Here is a 21,096-nt window from a genome sequence, read left to right on the forward strand (position 1 = left end):
TGTATCAGTCTTCCTTTGACATGAATTCCAAAATTCAAAGTGTTTTACATCTTTGTCGACTGTGTTAGTGCTTCTGCCACGTCCAACGTGGTAGAAATAAAGACATTTGGAAGACACAGGCTAGAAACAACTCAGTCAGTTGTCTACATGTGAAATATATATGGCGGAAAACACTCAGGTGACTTGAATTTCAACTCTGACAGCCCCAATTTGGCCAAATTTCAAAATTGTATGTGTGATACATAATTGGAAAGCTTAAAATCTCAATTTTCCGGGGGAAAGAAAAATTTTGAACGGGAGGGCATTTCATTTTTTTTTTAACAGCAAAACCCTATCTGGAGGTGAGAGCACACGGGAGCAGAATTAAAGACGCCACGACTTTAACGAGATATTATCGCGTACTTACCTTGTTTCCATCCAAAAACTCACTGAGTGTCAAGACACAGCTCTGAATGGCCACAGCTAGATTTTTGGGGGATTTTATGGGTGAAACATGGTCATATAACAAGGGTCGCGATGCAGAAATCACAGACATCAAGGAGTAATCGAGATTTTCATTTTCATATATTTACCCTTTCAAAAACATTTTTTTCCCTTCACTTTTTCTTTGGATCAATTATCATCTAAAATATCGAAGAAAATGTGATAGTAACAAAAAAAAAAATACAATTAAGCGATAGTTATGAGGTAGATATCCGTGACGTTTTTACAGATACCATTTTTTTCATTGTGACATTTGATTAAAAGTTTAAAAAATGTAAGTGAATAATTTTTTGAAGTCGTTTCTTCTTTTTTTTTTTTTTTAACGATATATTAGACATCAATTAATGATTCTAAGCTAAAATGACATTTTGAATAATAAATATAATTAATTACCAACGTTTTATGGCTGGGTTGAAACAAAAGCAGTTGCGCGACTTCTGTAAACGGGTTTTGAGGGTAAAACGGACAAATTAAAAATAGTATAATGTGCCACGAATCTGCTATGGCAGCATATTGTTCTATCAAACACAACAGTTGTTTTGGCTTAAAATACAGCGGCTTCTTTTAAAGAGGGTTGCAAGAGCAGAAACTGCTGTTTCAGTGTTGTCAGTGTTTTCCGCCATATACAGTACATATTATTAATGGAAGACCAGGAGTGCCAACAATCAGCAGATTAAGATGTAATTAACACTTTCATTCACAAATTTTGATATTTTTTTCAACACGAACAGCCCTCTCATTGAACTCATTAGCTGCCCATGACAGTGCTAGAAGTCCAATCCATTTTGATTGGGATTTGTTCATTCACTCCTCCCAGCCAAAATGAATTGGACGGTAACGGGAGCCAAAAAAATGGTTTTGCTGCAACACTAATTTTGTGTTGATTTCCTTTCATACTTGTCACCACTAATGTATCAAATCAGTATCCAATTGGACGGCTAACACTGTCAATGGCAGCCATCAATGGTGATAGACATCCAATCCGTGTGAACTGCGAGGGATTTCTTCTTTTGCGGCCCAGAAAATGTCAAAATCGTTGGCATTCAAGTTTTTTTGTGTGGTATGATTGTTTTGCTGTTTATTCCCTGAGTACACATTGATTTGATGTACAAAATTTGTATCTGTCATCTTGTGCGCTAATAAAATATATGACTGTTTTGATTAAGAATATTTCTTTGTTATCTTTTGAAGGGTTTGATGAATATGCGTGTCAAATTGGCAGACTTCAGTACCCAAAGCGTAGTCATTTTATTTTTGTTAAATGGCGAAGCTCGGTGTCATTGGAGAACGATTGTAGTCTTTGCCACTCGCATTGCCGACACCCGCTAGCTTCCCAAGCGTTCCCCAGACAGCAAAATTACATGCACGAACAGTCTAAAATAATACCACTCAAATATTTGAACATTTCTGTCCAAATTCGACTTCTGACCGGTCGGTTCAGGAGAGTTACCGTAACAGGGGCTCCGGTTAGAGAGCATAGAGGTCTACGGAGGAACTCGGTTGCTTTATGGGCCAATGTGCATACACGTACACACATCTATTCAGTATCTGGGAACGTAAAATCAGAAACGTTTCCAGAATAAAGGCCTGGCTTCAAAAAAGGAAATAGATGAATTCAAGGGCTTAAAACATTCTTAAGTTTCCATTTTGTTTTTATTGGAAATGACATGCAAACCCTGACAGGACAAGCAAGTAAACCTCACGAGTGGAAAACACAAACTGCTTATTTTTTGACAAAGTTGAGCCCCTTCTCTTCAGATGAGCATGGCTACTAACCCATAAGCTGCCATTGATGGATACAGACGTCCAATCCTCTTTGACTGGGGGGCTAGCAGCAACCAATCGCTGCCAGCCCACCCTGTTGAAAGGGACCAGACGTATATCGCTGTCAATGTGAGGAGCCTTTTTTTTTTTTTCCCCCCTTAAACAGTTGCACATTTTCAACTTAGAATCCAGATTTCTTCCCAAGACACTTGTGTTTCTTCACCTGATCTTTGCGGGAGAATCTTTTCTTGCATGTGTCGCAACTGAAGGGCTTCTCCCCGGTGTGCGTCCTGGCGTGTACGGTCAAAGTGCACCTCTGCGAGAAACTTTTCCCGCAAAGCGAGCACGCGTACCGTTTTTCCCCGGTGTGCGTTCGCGTGTGTTTTGCCAATCCCGAGCGATCGCTGAAACTTATGCCGCACACGGAGCAGGCGAAAGGTTTCTCCCCCGTGTGTATTCTCGTGTGCGTCGTCAACTGGCCCTTAATAGAGAATTTTTTACCGCAAAACGAACAATCGTAGGGTTTTTCGCCGGTGTGTGTGGTCATGTGATTGGTCAAACTGATCTTTTGAGTTAAACGGAGACCGCACACCGAACAGGCAAACGGTCTCTCCCCGGTATGTGTTCTGCTGTGCGCGACTAAATGTCCCTTAATTGAGAATCTTTTACCGCACACTGAGCAGGGGTAAGGTTTCTCTCCGGTGTGCGTTCTCACGTGTGTCCTTAAGTGTCCCTTCAACGCAAACCTTTGCCCGCAAACGTCGCAGGCAAATGGTTTCTCTCCCGTGTGCGTTCTCGTGTGAATTCTTAAATGTCCCTTGACGGAGAATCTTTTGCCGCAAAGCGAACACGCGAACGGCTTCTCCCCGCTGTGTATTCTCATGTGATTGGTCAGATTAACCTTCTGACTTAACACCACGCCGCACACCGTGCAGGGAAAAGGTTTCTCCCCGGTGTGCGTTCTGGCGTGCGCTCGTAAGTGTCCTTTCTGAGTGAATTTTTTCCCGCAAAGTGAGCAGGCAAACGGTTTCTCTCCGGTGTGGGTTCGCATGTGGATCTTTAGGCCCCATTTTGACGTGGACGCTTTGCCGCATTGGCAGCACCTCCAAAAGGTTTCCGCCTCGCTAGGTGAGCGCTCGTCATCGGTGTCGGGGGAATCTGACAGCGGAGCTAAGAGTCCATCTTTGTCGTCACCTTCGATCTTTACAATGGTGCCGGTCAACGGAAACTCTGTCACGTCGCTCTCCTGATCTTCCTCTTTAATCTCCTGCCGTTTGGGGCAAAGATCTTTGCTGAAATCTAGAAGAAGACAAATAGGTGAATTTTTTCGAGTCAAATTGAGCTCGTGTTGCGATTTTGGGCTTCACCTTGACTGGGATCTTCACTCTTCACTATGACGTCAGTGAACAAAGACGTGTCCTGCTCTTCTTCTTTAACGTGTGGTCGCACAATCTCTGCAGGATAAGTATAGAAAAGGAGTGATTTCCTCAATCAAGAATCACACGGCGATGTACTGATTTAGCATATTTTGGGGATTTCTTCAAGCTCAAAACATTTATAAAGAAAAAAACACATTTAGGCCGCACAAGGGTATAAGTTGCATTTTTATGGGGAAATTCATCCCAATAATAGTTGTCAAAGTATGGAGACACCAGCCTTTACCTTCAATGACCGCTCTTGTGTATCATATACACTGTATGACAATTTTGCTATGATACCGTGACTGCGCGTGTGTGGCATTTGAGGTATGAATAGCCATTATTTGTGGAAGCCAACCTAAGCCAGTTCTCTGCTCGTAATATTAAAGTGCAAATTGTCCACAGTATGGAACCAAATTGTCATTTTAATCAGGTTGTCCCTTTTTCACATATTTCATCTTTCTAGCGCCGTCAATGGCACGGAAACATGAGCACGTTCTCCCAATTTCAATGAATTGAACGTCTATCTTTGTCAGTGGCAAACAATGAGTAAATATTGGCTTTCATTTCATGGTACATACGGATCACTTCCTGTTCATTTTGGACCATGCACTTTCTGTCAGTTGTAGGGCAAGGACGAGTCTGTTGATTTTGGTTAACTTTCTCATGATTTTTGGGGTCGTATTCCCTGTGATTTGGAAGTTACTTACTGACATTTTTGGGACAATTTGAGGATTTTTTGGGGGGGGGGGTCAAAAATGACCGCCAATGGAAAAACACCATTTCACTTTGTTGTTATTATAGCAGTATCAAAAGTTGTATCGAGTACTTTTGGGGGTCTCAATCGAAGGGGAAATTTGACAATGACACATTTTGGTATAGAATACAAGGTGACAACAACATAGACGTATCTAATGGGGCATACAAATGGGTTTTGTCAAGTGTTATTCGACCGTCCGCAATCCTACTGAACATCCTATCACCGTTGTTTCAGTGATGGTCGTCACCGTCAAAACAACGGCGGCGGGGCGGGCGGTCCTCGAAAGACAATAAAACCCAAGTAGAACGAGGCGAACAAACCTGCCGCGTCCCCTCGAAGCGTCTCGCAAACGGCTCCCGGTTGTTGACGTCGTCGCTCGTTTGGTCCGAAAAGTCCACCCACGTGCTCTCCTTTCATACTTTTGGTACACATTTTCAAGCTGTCACAATCGACGCCTGATAGGTGATGTCAAGCGCCCGGCCGGTTAAGCTAAGCTAAGCTAAGCTAAGCTAAGCTAAGCTAAGCTAGCGTGACGTGACAACCTTCCACGCACACCGGTTTCATGAAGTTTACTAAAAAATAGTTGACGGTATTGTGACGAACGATTTATAGTTATAATTCACAGGACGATTGTGGAATGCAACGCGTTTGGCTGCATAAACCGTACGCGGAAGTGATTCCCTGCGCAAACTGATGTACGGCAACGACATTTTTGTGTACTACGACAGTGTCGTAATTTGAAAAAAAAAATGGGGAGGAAAACAAGTGATTGATGGCTAATCCCTTTATTCCGTCGTGTCCTAAACAATAACAAGAGTCCTCATTTACGGATTGGCTTGTTTTATACCACTTACCGGGTCGCAACGCAAGTATCCAACCCAATCACACAGTAAAACTCGTCAAGTTCAGTCAAATTCAGCCTCCCGTTCAAGATAAGATGTTTCCCTTTTACAATCCTTATTTTTTCGTTTTTATAACCAGAAAAAAAAAAATCAGGGAACAGTGGTGAACACATTGTTGTTCTGACAGAATAGAAGAATGGCTGATCGTGACAAGTTTTTTGTGTGTAAATTTTGGCCATTAAAAGACATTTTGACCTCCGGCAAACATGCCTTCTCATGAGCGATCAAATAGTGGACGGGACTGCTGAGGGATAGGCCACACTGTAAACTGCCTTGTTTAGTGACGTCCTTGCTGAAAGTCAATAGAAAACATCTATAAATTCTTTAAAATAATCCACTGTATGAGAAAAAAGACATGGCGTCTCAAATCAACTTAATCATTGTGCCATAATAGCGCTTTTCTGAAATACCGTATGGTGGTCAAAATAGTTGTTAATCATTCAAGTAGTAGCTGACTAACCAGACGTGGACTGTATTTTAAAAAGTTGTGTTTCCCCCATTTTTGTCCCGTTCAAAATGCAGATTTGTGAAACGTACTTTTTTGTGTGTGTTATAGATGAGCAATAATAAATACAATGACAGTCATCAAATATTCATTAAAAAGATACAATGACAGTACTGTAAATGTGAATAGTATTCCAACTCTTTTTAAAGCTGCGCTCTTTTCTATTACATATACACATTGTACATAGTATTTTTTGTTGCTTGATCCCCAGATTTCCACGAAACTGGTCGACTAAGGAACAATCTTGACTTGATATTACACTATGTCAACAGTTCACACTTGTTAAATGTATATTTTATTCACGCACATTGGGTGTCTGTCCTTTTGTATAATTTGATTTATATATTCATCAATTATGATTGACAAAACTTTGCATTCAATATACTCTATTTACAGTGATACGGAATGTATCCGTCCGTTATTAAATGGTATCAAATTTGTTGGTTAATATTCATCCTCTGGCATTATTGAATGAATAGTGACTCAATTAGGAAGTTAGGTCCAAATGTTCACCGAGTAACGCCTTCATAGCCAGTGTGAAGCTAAAGAAAACAAGGCATCGAATACAAATGACTGATTGCCAAGGCAAAGCAAATTTATTGCGCAATTCAGCTAGACACAGTTCAAAACAAAAGCGGTCAATTGGGAAATGAAAAAAACTAAATAGGAAACAAAAGACACGAAAAAAACTCTTTTTTCAGGTAGCTTGTTTAACACAGTGGACATTTATTCAAACGTTATCATGAACTTAACGCGATCATTGCTGGCCCAGGTCACAGTGAATGTGTTGTGGTAGATAGTAAAAGAGGGAAATAGATATTGAAAACACCTATTGTCTTTTCAACCGAGAGGGGCCAGAAGCCATCGTTCGAACCCTTCTAGCCCCTCCGGTCCACCAATTGGCCCTATTTATCGGCCGGCCAATACATCGATCGACATTCATGAGAAAGAATATCACCTAAATAGCGAAAATAACCCTTATCCTATTATATGGGCTATATGTTGGATTTAGGAAAAAGTGCCTAAATCGGCCGGCCTATACATCAGTCGACCTTCAATTTTAATGCCACGTTAAACACATTTAAATGTTTCTTTCCGATTGTTGTGTATTCTGCTGTTGTGTAAGTTACACATAATGAAGAGACTGGGTTAGGGAACAAAACTTTTTTTTGCCGTTAGCGTAGTTGTTGTGGCGTAAAGTGGAAACTCACTCACTTTTCACCATATATGAGAACCTAGTCAATCGATTCAAGCACTTGGATGACAGATATTTCTTCATTGGTCACTGCCTTTCAAACCAACACACTTGTGTTTCCTCTGTGAAAATCTTTTACCACAACCTGAGCAAGAGAAACACTTCTCCCCAGTGTGTGTCCTCGCGTGTCGTGTCAAGTTTGTTTTTCGATGGAATCCCTGACCACAAACGGAGCACAAAAAAGGTCTCTCCTCGGCGTGAGTTCTCGTGTGAGTCGTGAGGGTCCCTTTGTCGGAAAAGCTCTTACCGCAAACGGAGCAGGAAAAGGGTTTCTCCCCAGTGTGTGTTCTCGTGTGAATTTTGAGTTGTCCCTTCTGAGCGAATCTTTGAGCGCAAACTGAGCAGGGGAAAGGTTTCTCCCCTGTGTGGGTCCTCGCGTGTAGCTCTAAATGCGTCTTGAGCGAGAATTGTTTATCGCAAACTGAACAGGCGAACGGTTTCTCCCCAGTGTGTGTTCTCGTGTGCCGTGTCAAGTTTGTTTTCCTGTAGAATCTCTGACCGCAAACCAAGCAAGAAAAACGCTTCTCTCCGGTGTGTGTTCCGGCGTGAATTTTCAAGTTGACTTTTTCGGAGAATCTCTTGCCGCACATCGAGCAGGAAAACAGTTTCTCCCCATTGTGTGTTCTCACGTGAATATTTAAGCCCCCTTTTTCAGAGAACCTCTTGGCACAAACTGAGCAGGAGAAAGGCTTCTCCCCAGTGTGCGTTCTTGTGTGACTCTCTAGCGTTCCCTTCTGAATGAATCTTTGGCCGCAAAATGAGCAAATGAACGGTTTCTCTCCCGTGTGTCCTCTCAGATGAGTTTTTAAATTACCGCGACTAATGAATCTTTTGCCGCAGACCGAGCAGACAAAAGGTTTCTCCCCGGTGTGACTTTTTGCGTGTTCCGTGAAATGGCTTTTTTGAGTGAATCTTTTACCGCAAACCGAGCAGACGTAAGGTTCTTCTCCGGTGTGTGTCGTCATATGCCTCTTCAACACAATCTTAAGACTATAGGCTTTCCCGCACTCAGAGCATTTCCAGTGTTTCTTGTCACTGTGACCCGTCTTACGACTTTTTAACACTTCATCTTTACCGTCATCATAGTCAGAAGAGTGTGACGTGGCGTCGTCACGATCTGATAGCGGAGCGGTAAGGTCGTCTTCCCGCGATCCTCCGCGGCGGTGTCCGTCAACTTCTGCCGCGTCGCCGCTCGGAGGCTCTCTTACCGTCTCAGCTGGGTCTTCATTTTCACTTTTTAAAGTCAACTCGGTGCTTTCTTCTTCCTCATTCTCCTCTTTAATATATGGCGATGCTCTCTCCTCTTCTTTGATATGAGGGTTTTGAGGCTGCCCAACCTTGAAGAAATGCTCTGGCTCTTCCTCTTTAATGCCTTGGAGCTCTTCCTCCCCCTTTTGGATGCGAGGGAACTCAAGCCACTCAGAATGATGCGCTTCTCTGATGCCTGCAAGAGACAAGACGACAAATGCTTATGCATCGGTGAAATGGAGCAAATATCAACAGTCAAGGTACTCTTCCGTACCCCAAAATGTGCTTTGTTAGGCATTTCTTTCAGCCAATACCCCTGACCAAAGTTAAGAATTGCAAAATAAGTGTGTCTGCACCTATTGTTATTTTCGGCATACACGGACCTGTTCCTGCAACGTACATTTCGGCCAGCAGACGGCACCCAATTCGTAGTGACTTGCAACATTTTGGGGGTTTCATATGCCATAATGCTGCACTATTTTGCTTTAAACCAGAAAATCACAAGCTTTCAGGAAATTGATATATGATTTTTTCAGGATAGCTACGAAATGATATCAGTTCTCCGCGTCTTTCTTGAGAAGCATCTTTTGATGCCGAAACAATTTCAATGTGAGGCAAATGGGACTTTTCATTAAACGACTGTTATGTAGCTGAATCGACTCCCAAAAGAAAAGGCAGCGTAATGCCACCATCTAGTGGCCGGAAAGTAATGACCACACAGTGACTGGAACGCCAATAGACCCTACCCACCGACGTCACAAAATCACGTGCTCGCTGTATGGTTCCGCCCCCTTGTCCGTCATTTTGTGTCTGTATTATCAATGGTCTCAATGGATCGAGCAATTTATAATGCATTTCATGGAAGACCCGGTGCTTTCGGATGCCGTAAACTCGCTTGATGCGTTGCATAAAAGGCGTTATGTGGAAATGGCATGTTAGAATCTTAGGTTTGTGTCGCAAAATTATGACTTTTTAAAAAGTTACTATTACACATAAAGGAAATACAACAACAAAAAATATGATGGGAGGTACAAATAGATTAATACATTCAGAAAAGAACAAAAACTAATTTCTGGTAAGGATGGTAAAAGCTGACTAAATTTACATTTGTGACAATGGGATTTAGACCAAAACATAAGGAGGGTGATCATAAAGAAAGCAAGGGACACTCCACCTTGCTGTTTTTATACACACTGCAGCAGGTTTATTTTGGTTCTGAATAGTGAGGAAGGCAGTTTCGATTCCTTTGTATGGTAAGTACATGTGGAGAATTGACAGTTTTTTTTTCATTGAAGCAGTTTTCTAGCAAAAGTATGCACCAAATGCTTGCAGGTTTATGTGGCTCATTGTATCTAAACACGGCTGGGAGACAAAATCGGTTCTATTTTCAGTGATGGACCGATTACCGATCCTCCAAAATGGATCTAATTCAAATGGAAAGTACGTATTTCCAAAATAACGTCAACTCACTCACTCAGTCACTCACTCAGTCACTCACTCAGTCACTCACTCAGTCACTCACTCACTCACTCACTCACTCACTCACTCACTCACTCACTCACTCACTCACTCACTCACTCACTCACTCACTCACTCACTCACTCACCGGGGCCGCGTAGCAACGTGTTGGAAACGGTTTGAGATCGTTTCTCCTCTTCTGCTCCACAACCGTCCAACTTGACTGCCGCCGTTCTTCTCGTGCACATTTTCTACACTTAGGGCTCGCGCTTGGTTTCAGCTCAATTTGGCCGCAAACCGCTACAGGCGACGAAACGGCTGAGCTTTAACTTCCGGTTCGTACAGGCAACGCGTTATGCATTACTGCCCCCCTCAGGTGGATCAGGTAGTATCTACTCCAGCACAGAATTCCCCAAACCACCGAATTCCTTCAAAAATGCTGAAACAGTTGAACTGTTTTCCTGCCATTGATAGTGATAGACGTCCAATCACCCTTGAGTTTATCAGTAGAAGTCAACGTTCATTCGATGTCAACCCTCCCACTGCAAATGGGATGGACGTCTAGCACCGTCATTGGCGGTCAGTGAGTTTATTTATCAAAGCGTTATCATGATTATTGTATTATTTTTTTTAAATGCGTTTATTTTGTTCGACTGTTTTAGCCAACGCCATAGTAAGCGATTCAAATGTTCGGTCCACTGCGCGTGCGCATAACAGTTGACGGTAGCTTGGTCGGACGTGCTTAGCTTCGAAGTTGGAACAAAAACACACGTTTGCTTGGCCAAAATCAAGCGCGGGTGGTGCACATTTAGGTCGGTATCTGCTGCAAAAGTCAAGCGAAAAATGGAAGAGGGATTGCGACGACGTCAACCACGGGAAGCTGATGGCCGAAGGCCTCAACGCGGTGATCAAAAGGTGCTCCTCGCAGAAGGTTTGTCACGCTGCTTTTATTTATTGATGTATTATTTCGCTTTGTGTGTGTCTTTCATTTGTATTGACTTCAATTTTTTTTTTTTAATTTCAATGTTTGATTTCAAAATGGATCCCAATTCCCAACACACACACTTTTTATTTTGTTTTATTTTGGCACTCATGATCCACCATGACTTTAGTCACGAGATGGTGACTTACTGTTTTGTGGGTGTCCACTTCACACGTTTGTCTAACTTGTTAAACAAGAGTGTGCAGTGACCGTCTACAAAACGAGCGTGTGCACTGCGATCGTGTAAAACATAAAAACAAATGAGTGAATGAAACATGAGCAGTCAAAGAGAAAACTGGCAAGCTGCCTCCCTTTTTCACAAAATCTTCACAGGTAGTCACAGGTGATATTAATTAGGTAACATAGTGACATAAAGATAACACACACTCATGAACCCCTATGTAGCGGCGCGCTCAGATTTCTGCCTCGATCACTTATTTCCCCCTTTGTCTTAAAAATGTTAGTTTGTCATTCGTGCTACAAAAATGTGTTATTAATCTGAAACATCTTTTGACCCTCCCAGTCAAAATAAATTGGACGTCTCGCGCCACCAATGGCAGCTAATATGTTTAAACAAAAACAAAACAAAACAAAAAATTAAAAATTTTTTTTTTTTACCTCAACACCAAGAAGTCAAGCCAAATTGGGCAATATTAAGACTAAAGCTAAAAATCCTCCCTTGTGCTGGAGGTTGTGTGAGTTTGCTGTAATTTGCATTCCCCCCCCCCAAGACTTTTACGTTTTATTCTGTTTTACCAGATTTATTTATTTTTACCCTTTTGGTTTTTTCACGTTTTCCATGACTTTTTTTTTTTATTTCCAAGATTTTTTCTGTTTTGATTTTAGGGCATTGGTGGGTCACATCCCATTTATTGGAAATGACGAGGTTTTTTGTTTTTGCCAAATTTTGAAGGAGCCGTCTGTTTCTAGCAAAAAAACATGAATGATCACTGCCAGACCCGGCTGCAGAAAGAAATTACAGGAGGGGCATTACATTTAGGGTTCTTCAACTTCTTCAATGTAAATTTAGCCTGAACAGTGGCATTTTTACCCGTTATATTTTCTGATGATGGTGTCAGTCAGTGAAATTGCAGGAGGTGGCAGGCTTCATGTTGACTTTCGGCCGCGTCTTTGTCTTGGCTTGAGTTTGGCTTGAGTTTCTTGAAAAAAACACGGATGTCCATTCCAATTTGAATTGGCAACGGAGGAGCCGCTCAATCGCCATTTCTGTAACCGAAGCAATCCCTATCCAATCGCGGTACCCAATGGCCGGCTCCTCGGCCCGCCCCCCTTATCTGTGATTGGTGAGAAATTGCCTTAATTCGCTGTTCAGATTGGTTGAATTGAATGAAACAGATCAAGATAGGATGAATAGAGTCGTGTTTTTCAAGCTTTTCTGAGTCACGGGACATTTCGAAAAAAATCTCGCGGCACACTACACCAAAATGTTCCAAAATGACTTTCTGCACAGTATATTTAATTATAAAATAATTTCTCAGTATTTATACTTACTCAGTGTGAAACTTGAGCCTGTTGGGATGAACACAAAGCCAAAAAACTGGCAGGAATCTTCTTCAACAGTTCTCAGTCTCTCTCAGTTATTTTTAATTTTTTTTTAGCACTTAGGCTTTAAAAAACCCAGAATTATCAGACGGGGACTTGAGCAATGTCTTTAAGCACATCAGGGCTGGTCATCTCGCTGACACCGGCTTTGCAGACAGGTAGTATTAACGTCTATGCCACAGTTTGGGACTTTTTGGATTTAGCAACAAAGTAACTGGCTTTCAGATTTACTTTTGTAGTTTTTCTCAAAAAAGTTGCCCATTTCTCTGTGTTTTCACGAAGGCAAACAAAATAGTTCTGAAGCGACGGGTGTTCATTTGGAGATGACGTTTAAGCTTGTATGGCACCGTGGCGCTAGATAGCTGCTCGCGTCGCGTTCAAGAACTGCTCGGATTTCTAGCCGTCACGCACCTTGCTGTCCTCGATAATGTGTTGGAATAAAACACAGAGGGAGGATTGACGGTCGTCACATATGGATAAAATGTAAAGGATACTTTTGTGTATATCGACACTTGACGAGTCACAGTAGACGTGCTGGGGTCCACATTGTTGCAGAAAGCAAGGTGGCTGATGGCTAGAAATCCGAACAGTTCTTGAACGCAACACGAGCAATGCCTCACTCATCTGCACGCAACCGAGAACTTTTTGCCTACTCCTTCCTTGCTACTGCAACTTTGCCCGACGATGTTAAATGTTATGACCCTGTGGGTCAATTGTTCGTTTTTTTACTGCTTTTTCCACTGTGTGTGTGTGCGTGAGATGGGTGGCTGATTGAATGAATTAGGTGCAGGCAGTGTTGTTAATAACGGCGTTACAATATAACGGCGTTACTAACGGCGTTATTTTTTTCAGTAGTGAGTAATCTAATTAATTACTTTTCTCAGCTTGGCAACGCCGTTACCGTTACTGAGGCGGGAAGGCGTGCGTTACTATGCGTTACTAAGTTGGTTGAATAAAAAAAGTCAGAGAGACGGACTCACGGAGACGAAAGAGCAGAGCAGGAGTGGGGAAGACGCCGTTGCAAACGCGATGCTACGTGGCTCCAATAATACCTGACTGTAGCCTACAAACTACGCCCACATGATACGGTAGATATCACATACTATAGAACTAGATGCAAATGATAGACACGGCTGCATTGGTAACATGTTTTAAGGACTACATGCGTTAGTAAACAGCCGCCATCTTAAAGCAGTAGACCTCTCAAAGGCTCTGTTGTAGAGATCCTTCCTAGCGAACCTACTTTTTTTTTTTTTTTTTTTTTAATCTAAAATGGCCCTAAACCGGCAAAATCTTGACTTAAATCTATCTTTAAATGATGAAACAGTTTTAAAACTTACACATGTTGAAAGTAGACAGAAGGGAACTAATGCAATAGCGGGAGCAATTTTAACAACTTTAATGGTTGATTCACAACTTTAAATGACTTCCACACATAGCAAAGGTTACTATATAGTTATCGCTTGTGTCTAGTTAAGTGGAGGGTAAAGAATTGGGCTAGGGCCAATTGTCCCAAAAAACCTTTAAACTTCACATTGTGTGACCTTTTTTTTTTCTTTTTTAATTGAGAAAAACAAAAAACATAAAAATTATCACTAGTTACTTTGCCAAGTAACTACTCTTACATTCAGGTAACTGAGTTACTAACGCAATTACTTTTTGGGAGAAGTCATTTGTAACTGTAATTAATTACTTTTTTAAAGTAAAATTAACAACACTGGGTGCAGGTGCTGCTGATTCAAGCACTCCTGATTGGTGACCCCTCATTGGCCAAGGTTTGGACTTCCTGGCCTACTAAAGAAGCTTGCCACAAGCACTCTGCCTCCTCGCCAACCAGACCAGCATTCAGAAACGCCAGTTCGTGTGTTCGGTTTCCAGCAGTGATTCCTGTTTTGAATAATCTTCGTACATAGTGTAAATAGTTGAGCAGTAATGTAGGAGGGAGATACCTTTTTGTTTTGCGCCGTTTTCTCCTGTTTTTGTTGCTAGGAGGTAGGTAAAGGAAATGTCTTTAATTTGACCTTTTTAGTTTTGTTAGGGAAGACAGGGTTTTCATTGTTTTGTTTGTTATTTTGGCGACTGTCTCCTTCTGAGCCAAATAAAGAAACTGCTCTTGACTTTTTTTCATTTTCACTGGCTTTTCTGGGTGAGGGTTTGACGGGAGGAGCACACCCCATGTTGCGTCCTGTAACCCCTAGACCTGGGCGTAACATAAAAAAAAAAAGCGACATTGGATAATTTCTCGCGGCACCCCTGACGATCTCTCACGGCGGCCGCACAATCGGTTGAAAAACACTGGGTTTGTCCTCTCCGTGTGTGTGTGTGTGTTTTTGTGGAAGATTAAAAAATATATATGTACAGTCTAATCGAGCTAGGGCGGGCACAGCAGCCTCTCAAGGCGGGCCCGGCCCCCTAATGCTCGCCCATGCCGCCGGGTTAGGACGTCTTTCACAGTGTGAAACTTGACATTAACAAACTGTATTTGTTTTCTCTTCATGTGCCATGTAGACATCTATGAAGATCTTCATCTTGGGCAGCAGGAGGCGCTGCAAACACCCAACGTCAGCGAGACTGACCACGATGGAGACCATTGCAAAGCGTCCAAATTAGACAGCCTCTTAGCGCCACTATCCGATAGCGATGACGTCACCTCACAATCTCCAAATGACGATGGTCAACATTCTAAAAGGACTCCTCGCACAGGCAGCGAACACGTCAAGTGCTCTCAGTGCCACAAAACCTTTTTCAACAAGTCATCGTTGAAAAGACACACCAGAACGCACACCGGGGAGAAACCTTTTGCCTGCTCGCAATGCCATAAAAGATTTGCCATAAAAGGACATTTGAGGATACACGGGAGGACGCACACCGGGGAGAAACCTTTCGCGTGTTCCTCGTGCGGTGTTAAATTCGCCCAAAAGGTGACGTTAACAAATCACGCGAGAACTCATACTGGGGAGAAACGTTTCGCCTGCTCCACGTGCGGTCAACGATTCTCAGGAAAGAGACATTTGGTGGCGCACACGCGGAGGCACACCGGGGAGAAACCTTTTGTCTGTTCGGTTTGCGGGAAAAGTTTCTCTGTAAACGTTCATTTGAGAACCCACGCGAGAACGCACACCGGTGAAAGACCTTTTTCGTGTACGCTCTGCGGGCTGAGATTCACGCAAAAGATTAGCTTAACCAATCACGTAAGAACGCACACCGGAGAAAAGCCTTTTGAATGCACTTTTTGCGGGAAACGATTCGCCACGAAGGGACATTTGAAAACGCACGAGAGGATGCACACCGGAGAGAAACCGTTCGCCTGCTTATTTTGCGGCAAAGCCTTCTCCACCGGCGGGCATTTAAGGATCCACGTGAGAACGCACACCGGGGAAAAACCTTTGGACTGCTCGGCGTGCGGCTTGAGTTTCCGCGATCATTCGGGTTTGGCGAAACACGCGAGATCGCACGCTGAGGAGAAAGGCTTATTATGAGAGTGTACGTGATGCCTAATAAAAATGGACTGTTCACACACATCAATTTTTTTTAATTTAAAAAATATATAAGCAGATTCAGGGTGTACCATGCCCATGGTTAGCTCAGCTGGAATAGAATCCAGCACTGCTGCGACCCTTGTGAGGATAAGCAGCTTGGAAGGTGAAGGATTTTCATTTCACGGGTGGGTGTATATTGGCCATGTGCCGGTATGAGATTCTGCTGGTATGAAAACCTTGAGCCAAAATTTCACTGTATCACGGTATTGCAATTATGGCTCTAAAGTGTGTTACTTTTAGCTATCTGGGTTAAAAACACTTTTTTCCATTCAACTAAATTTTTCGTTTTCACAATAGATTGGCAAATTGGAACATAAGTATAATGTTAAGTTAAAACAAGAGTTAACTCTCACAGCTGGTGGGAAAGTTTCATGACAGTGTTTACCAACCTTTAATTATGTATAAATGCGAAATCATATTGGAGGTATCGCCTTCTCTGCAGCCACCCTCCGGAAAAATGTTTTACGTATCGGTTGGCCTTCTTCCTCTAGGCCGCGGCCGTCTGTAACTTTTCTGTAGCTCTAGTATTCCCATACCGGCGATTTCGTTTTCTTCGATGGGGGGAAAAAGGTTCAGGAGTTTCACCTCCTCTAGTCATCGTGGAGCACGGCTGACTCGCACTGAGCGACAACTGGTTCGGGAGGGCTGAGCCTTGCAGCTTAGCGATGGATTTCCCCCTCCCTTTTTGGGTTATAAAAATAGCTAATAATATCTAGTAATATCGTAGGGATGGTATGACGGAATTTTTTTGTGCTTTTGAAACCGTGACGTTTTCAAACCACGGTATAACTTAAAACCGGTCATCGGCATATGTCTAGTGAATAGACATATATAAACAGACCCAGGCCCGGAGTGACTAATCGGGAGACTCTGGACGATTCCAGAAGGGCAGGCCGGCCGGCCAGATGGGCCGGTCCGGGTTTCATTAAAAAAAAAAAAAAAAAAAAATTACACTGTTATCATTTTTTGTTTGGTATTTATTTATGACAGTGTCACTGAGTATAACTTACATTCTGTTACCGCTGTCCCTGTGGGCTGTCTTAAAAAAAAAACAGTATTATTTTTTTCCCAGACTCATCCTCACGTGTGCAGACAAAAAAATACAGCATGCAGCTCCGCCCCCTAATTGTAGTCTGTATAGACCCTACCCACGTGACGTCACAACTCCTTCCTCCTGACTGGTGCCGCCCATTTGTCCGTCAACACATCATGTTTACCTTTTACGGCTACGTACATTCCTCCTATTTACGACGTGTTTTTCTGCTCGTTAACATTAATAATCAAAATGGTGAAGGCGTGTGTGGCGGTCGGTTGCAATAACAGAGAAGATAGACGGAGAGACTTGAAGTTCTACCGGATTCCGAGAGACCCGGAGAGAAGAGAGCGAGATGGGCTGCTGCAATTCGACGAGAAAACTGGGCTCCAAACGATTACCACAGATAATGTAGTAGTCATTTTATATCTGGTAAGATGCATTTAATATATATTTAGAGGGTTTTGGGCTGACAACCACAATTAAGATCATTGCTAGGCTAATCGCCGACAACATACACGTATGTATGTAGTGAGAGTGCTATCGCTAAACCATATAAACATTAAAAGCCCTAACTCCATTGACAAACGACATGAAATACATTAAACTTGACAGTGGATGTTAGCAATAACAAAAGATTTTGAATTGAAAATTTCGTAACTCACCTTTCCAAGCACAAGATAGATTCCTGCCGAATTTTCGTGGACGAGGACCTGTTTCACCCAACCGGCAACGAAGTATTTATAAGCCTCCAAGCTCTTAAAGTTTTTCAAACTTTCGTGAGAATAGGCTGATTTTGTGTGGACAAGATAGTTGTACAGTTCAGGGTAGCTAGCAGATGTCAGGCAAATACGGCGGAGACAGCGGGTGGAAAAACATCGATTTAGGCATCAAATATGGATCTGGTGAATGGATAAACTGAAGCTTTTCCACATAACGCCTTTTATGCAACGCATCAAGAGAGTTTACGGCATCCGAAAGCACCATGAAATGCATTATAAATTGCTCGATCAATCGAGACCATTGATAATACAGACACAAAATGACGGACAAGGGGGCGGAACCATACAGCGAGCACGTGATTTTGTGACGTCGGTGGGTAGGGTCTATAGAGCCAAATTAGCTGCTATCTCGGTGCTCGGATGGATAAAAAGAGCAAGGGTGGCGCTGAAAAATAAGAATTAAAAAGAGAAAAGCACTCGTACAGAGGATTACAACGAAAGTGGTAAGGCCAGATGGCGAATAAAATGCAACTTGCACCGTGTGATACGACAATATGTAACTGTGGAAACTTTGGCTTCTTGTAGCACCTCACAAGGGATATGTAGCAGCAAGCATTAGCCATAATGAACACACCACAGGTGCAGAGCTGGAAGGTAGGATTGCCATGTCGTTCAGCGAGTGAACGACAAGCGAGCGAGCGAGTTATTAATATAATCAATTACGTGGCGTTTTTAAAGTGGAAATGGAAAATGGATAATAGTATCATTAGAAGTTGTTACAATGTGCAATACGTATTCTTTATTTTTCATATTGTTATGTTGCTATGTTTGTTTTATCTGTAAGCACTCATTTTGTTAATATTTGATGTTGCAGAAAAGGTCTTATTTATTCATTTATTTTAGTGCTGTCAAAATTATCGCGTTAACGGGCGGTAATTAATTTTTTAAATGAATCACGTTAAAATATTTGACGCAATTAACGCACATGCCCTGCTCAGACAGATTTAAATGACAGTACAACGACATGCCCACTTGTTAATTGTGTTTTATGGAGTTTTGCCGCCCTCCGCTGGCGCTTGGGTGCGACTGATTTTATAGGCTTCAGCACCCATTAGCATTGTGTAAGTAATTATTGACATCAACAATGGCGGGCTACTAGTTTATTTTTTGATTGAACATTTTACAAATTTTATTAAAACGAAAACATTAAGAGGGGTTTTAATATAAAATTTCTATAACTTGTACTAACATTTATCTTTTAAGAACTACAAGTCTTTCTATCCATGGATCACTTTAACAGAATGTTAATAATGTTGATGCCATCTTGTTGATTTATTGTTATAATAAACAAATACAGTCCTTATGTACCTTATGTTGAATGTATATATCCATCTTGTGTCTTATCTTTCCATTCCAACAATAATTTACAGAAAAATATGGCATATTTTATAGATGGTTTGAATTGCGATTAATTACAATTAATTTTTAAGCTGTAATTAACTCGATCAAAAATTTTAATCGTTTGACAGCCCTAATTTCTTTTTCAAATGTATCATTTAATATAGTTTTTTTTAAAATCCATTTTTAAATTTGTTCAAAATATGTTGTGTTGCACTTGTTAAAATAAAGCCACCTTGTTAAACAACCTTTACCTGCACTGAATTGGAATACACAGAATTACAGTACACGGCTTTAGAGAACACTGAACTTAACACGTGTATACATAATGACATAATTTTAAATGAGTGGGCCGGTCTGAGGTATGAAATTCCAGGGCCGAAAATGAGTCCCACTCCGGCCCTGAACAGACCGATCTAATTGCACAGGGGTGTCAAAAAGTACGGCCCGCCAGGGAGTCAATTCGGGGTTGTTTTGCTTGACAGGCACGTTGTTGCTCATTCATACTGTATATACAAAATCACATGCTGCATACAAATGATGCAAAATGAACTCGTTGCCTGCCAATGACAACGATAGATGTCCAATTCACTTAAACTGGAAGGACTGTCTGCGAATGGTCAACTTTCAGTGCCATTAGTCAATGTTCGTTTCCCGCCATCGCTTAGGCTTCAAATGAAATAGATGTCTACTGCTGTCAATGGCAGACAGAGATCATGCAATGTTTGACGAAGCCGTGATCGCAGTTGCTTTACAGTCCAATCTGCAGTAATTTAATAATAAAAGAAAAAAAGTAATTCCCCCCCCCCAAAAAAACTATCAGCCAATAAGGGCCAAAAAACACTCGTTGTAACATCTGGTTTTGGAAAAAGTGCGAAACAAAATGAATGGACCATTTTTGTGAGAGTCTTTTTTTCCTAATTATTCCAAAGGGTTCCACTTCGTCAACAATGCCATACAATATGGGGTAGGCCTATTTAGTTGTGTGATGTGATAAACAAATGGCCGCCATTGACGCCAGTAGAAGCCCAATCCGTTTGGACTGGGAGGGCTCAAAGACGTCTATTTTTGTCAATCACACTGATAGATGATTATTCATTTGAATGAACTGGACGTCTCAAAACATCAACAAGTTTACAGCAAGGGGGTCCTCGAGAGCCAGCTCTATCAAATGATCGGCTCATCATCAAGCTCTGCAGGAGCCTGATAACAATCCTGATTATTTGATTCAGATGTGTTGGAGGAGGGAAACAAGCTGGATAGGGCCCTCGAGGACCGGACTTGGGCACCTCTGCAGTACGGTCCTTTATTTTCATGTACGTTATGAATGAAATGTTGTCATCATCATCGGTATCATTGACAGTTACAAAATGTGATATGGTTTGCCCGAAGAAATACAAAGGCAGATGGGAGAAGCATATGCTTATCAATACCCAGGGACGCACAGTCTATGTAATGGCATTTTAGCAAACTCAAAATCAAGCCAATACTGAGTACACCTTTGGAACCTGAATGTACGCATAGGCTATGCCGGCAATGAACTGCCCACATGGATGGTTTTAGTTTGGTGATTTATTCCAGTCATTCAGCAAACAGTCCACTTTCCAATGCAGCTCATGCTACGGCGTGCTATGGTAAAAACCGTGTGTCCACCAGGTGCACTCATTAACAGTGGCTCTCTAGGCGCACCTTTATAGTAAAATACCTAATGACATTGGCGGTGCCCCCTGGTGGCAAAAACAATAACAGTTTCAAAATAAACACATTGATGCACTGAATTGTCACAGTGAATATGGCTTCTACAGTCTAACATGGTAGGGTTGCGTACATCACATTACACGAGCTTTTCTTTTTCGTTTTTTTGACTTATATTATCTTCCCAAAAGTTATTGATTGCCATGGTCGATTTGCTAGGTTCATTGAGTAGGGTGGCGTTGGTTAGGTGTAGGTCGCATTGTTGAGAAAATTCTGTCCAGTTGTGTGCTTTTGCACTTGTTATTGTTTGAATATAAACATAAAAAAAAGTTCCATACAGACAATGGCTTCAAAAGAATTGCGTATTGTTG

At 41.9% G+C, this 21,096-nt stretch overlaps 2 protein-coding genes across 2 annotated transcripts; one reads left to right on the top strand and one right to left on the bottom strand.

Annotated features, from left to right (window-relative positions):
• Positions 1–2,031: 2,031 nt before the first annotated feature.
• Positions 2,032–10,797, bottom strand: LOC130921244 (zinc finger protein OZF-like). Its single transcript, XM_057844932.1, has 4 exons — positions 9,942–10,797; positions 8,163–8,531; positions 3,615–3,701; positions 2,032–3,546 (listed from the first exon to the last, which is right to left on the bottom strand). The coding sequence occupies exons 1-4, from the start codon at positions 10,039–10,041 to the stop codon at positions 2,429–2,431; spliced, it is 1,674 nt and encodes a 557-aa protein (XP_057700915.1). The 5' UTR covers positions 10,042–10,797; the 3' UTR covers positions 2,032–2,428.
• Positions 10,189–16,784, top strand: LOC130921903 (gastrula zinc finger protein XlCGF17.1-like). The gene is made up of 2 exons (XM_057846298.1): positions 10,189–10,724; positions 14,847–16,784. The coding sequence occupies exons 1-2, from the start codon at positions 10,637–10,639 to the stop codon at positions 15,815–15,817; spliced, it is 1,059 nt and encodes a 352-aa protein (XP_057702281.1). The 5' UTR covers positions 10,189–10,636; the 3' UTR covers positions 15,818–16,784.
• The last annotated feature ends 4,312 nt before the right edge of the window (positions 16,785–21,096 follow it).

This window comes from Corythoichthys intestinalis, chromosome 1, assembly GCF_030265065.1.
Source record: "Corythoichthys intestinalis isolate RoL2023-P3 chromosome 1, ASM3026506v1, whole genome shotgun sequence".
In the NCBI taxonomy this organism is placed as follows: Eukaryota; Metazoa; Chordata; class Actinopteri; order Syngnathiformes; family Syngnathidae; genus Corythoichthys; species Corythoichthys intestinalis.

What these genes read in the sequence shown, in the direction of transcription:
- LOC130921903 (XM_057846298.1), top strand. Translation starts at nt 10,637, where the DNA reads ATGGAAGAGGGATTGCGACGACGTCAACCACGGGAAGCTGATGGCCGA. An exon ending in AAAGGTGCTCCTCGCAGAAG is followed by an intron (nt 10,725 to 14,846) that starts GTTTGTCACGCT and finishes TGTGCCATGTAG; the next exon opens with ACATCTATGAAGATCTTCAT.
- LOC130921244 (XM_057844932.1), bottom strand. Translation starts at nt 10,041, where the DNA reads ATGTGCACGAGAAGAACGGCGGCAGTCAAGTTGGACGGTTGTGGAGCA. An exon ending in CACGTTGCTACGCGGCCCCG is followed by an intron (nt 8,532 to 9,941) that starts GTGAGTGAGTGA and finishes TGTCTCTTGCAG; the next exon opens with GCATCAGAGAAGCGCATCAT. An exon ending in GAGTGAAGATCCCAGTCAAG is followed by an intron (nt 3,547 to 3,614) that starts GTGAAGCCCAAA and finishes GTCTTCTTCTAG; the next exon opens with ATTTCAGCAAAGATCTTTGC.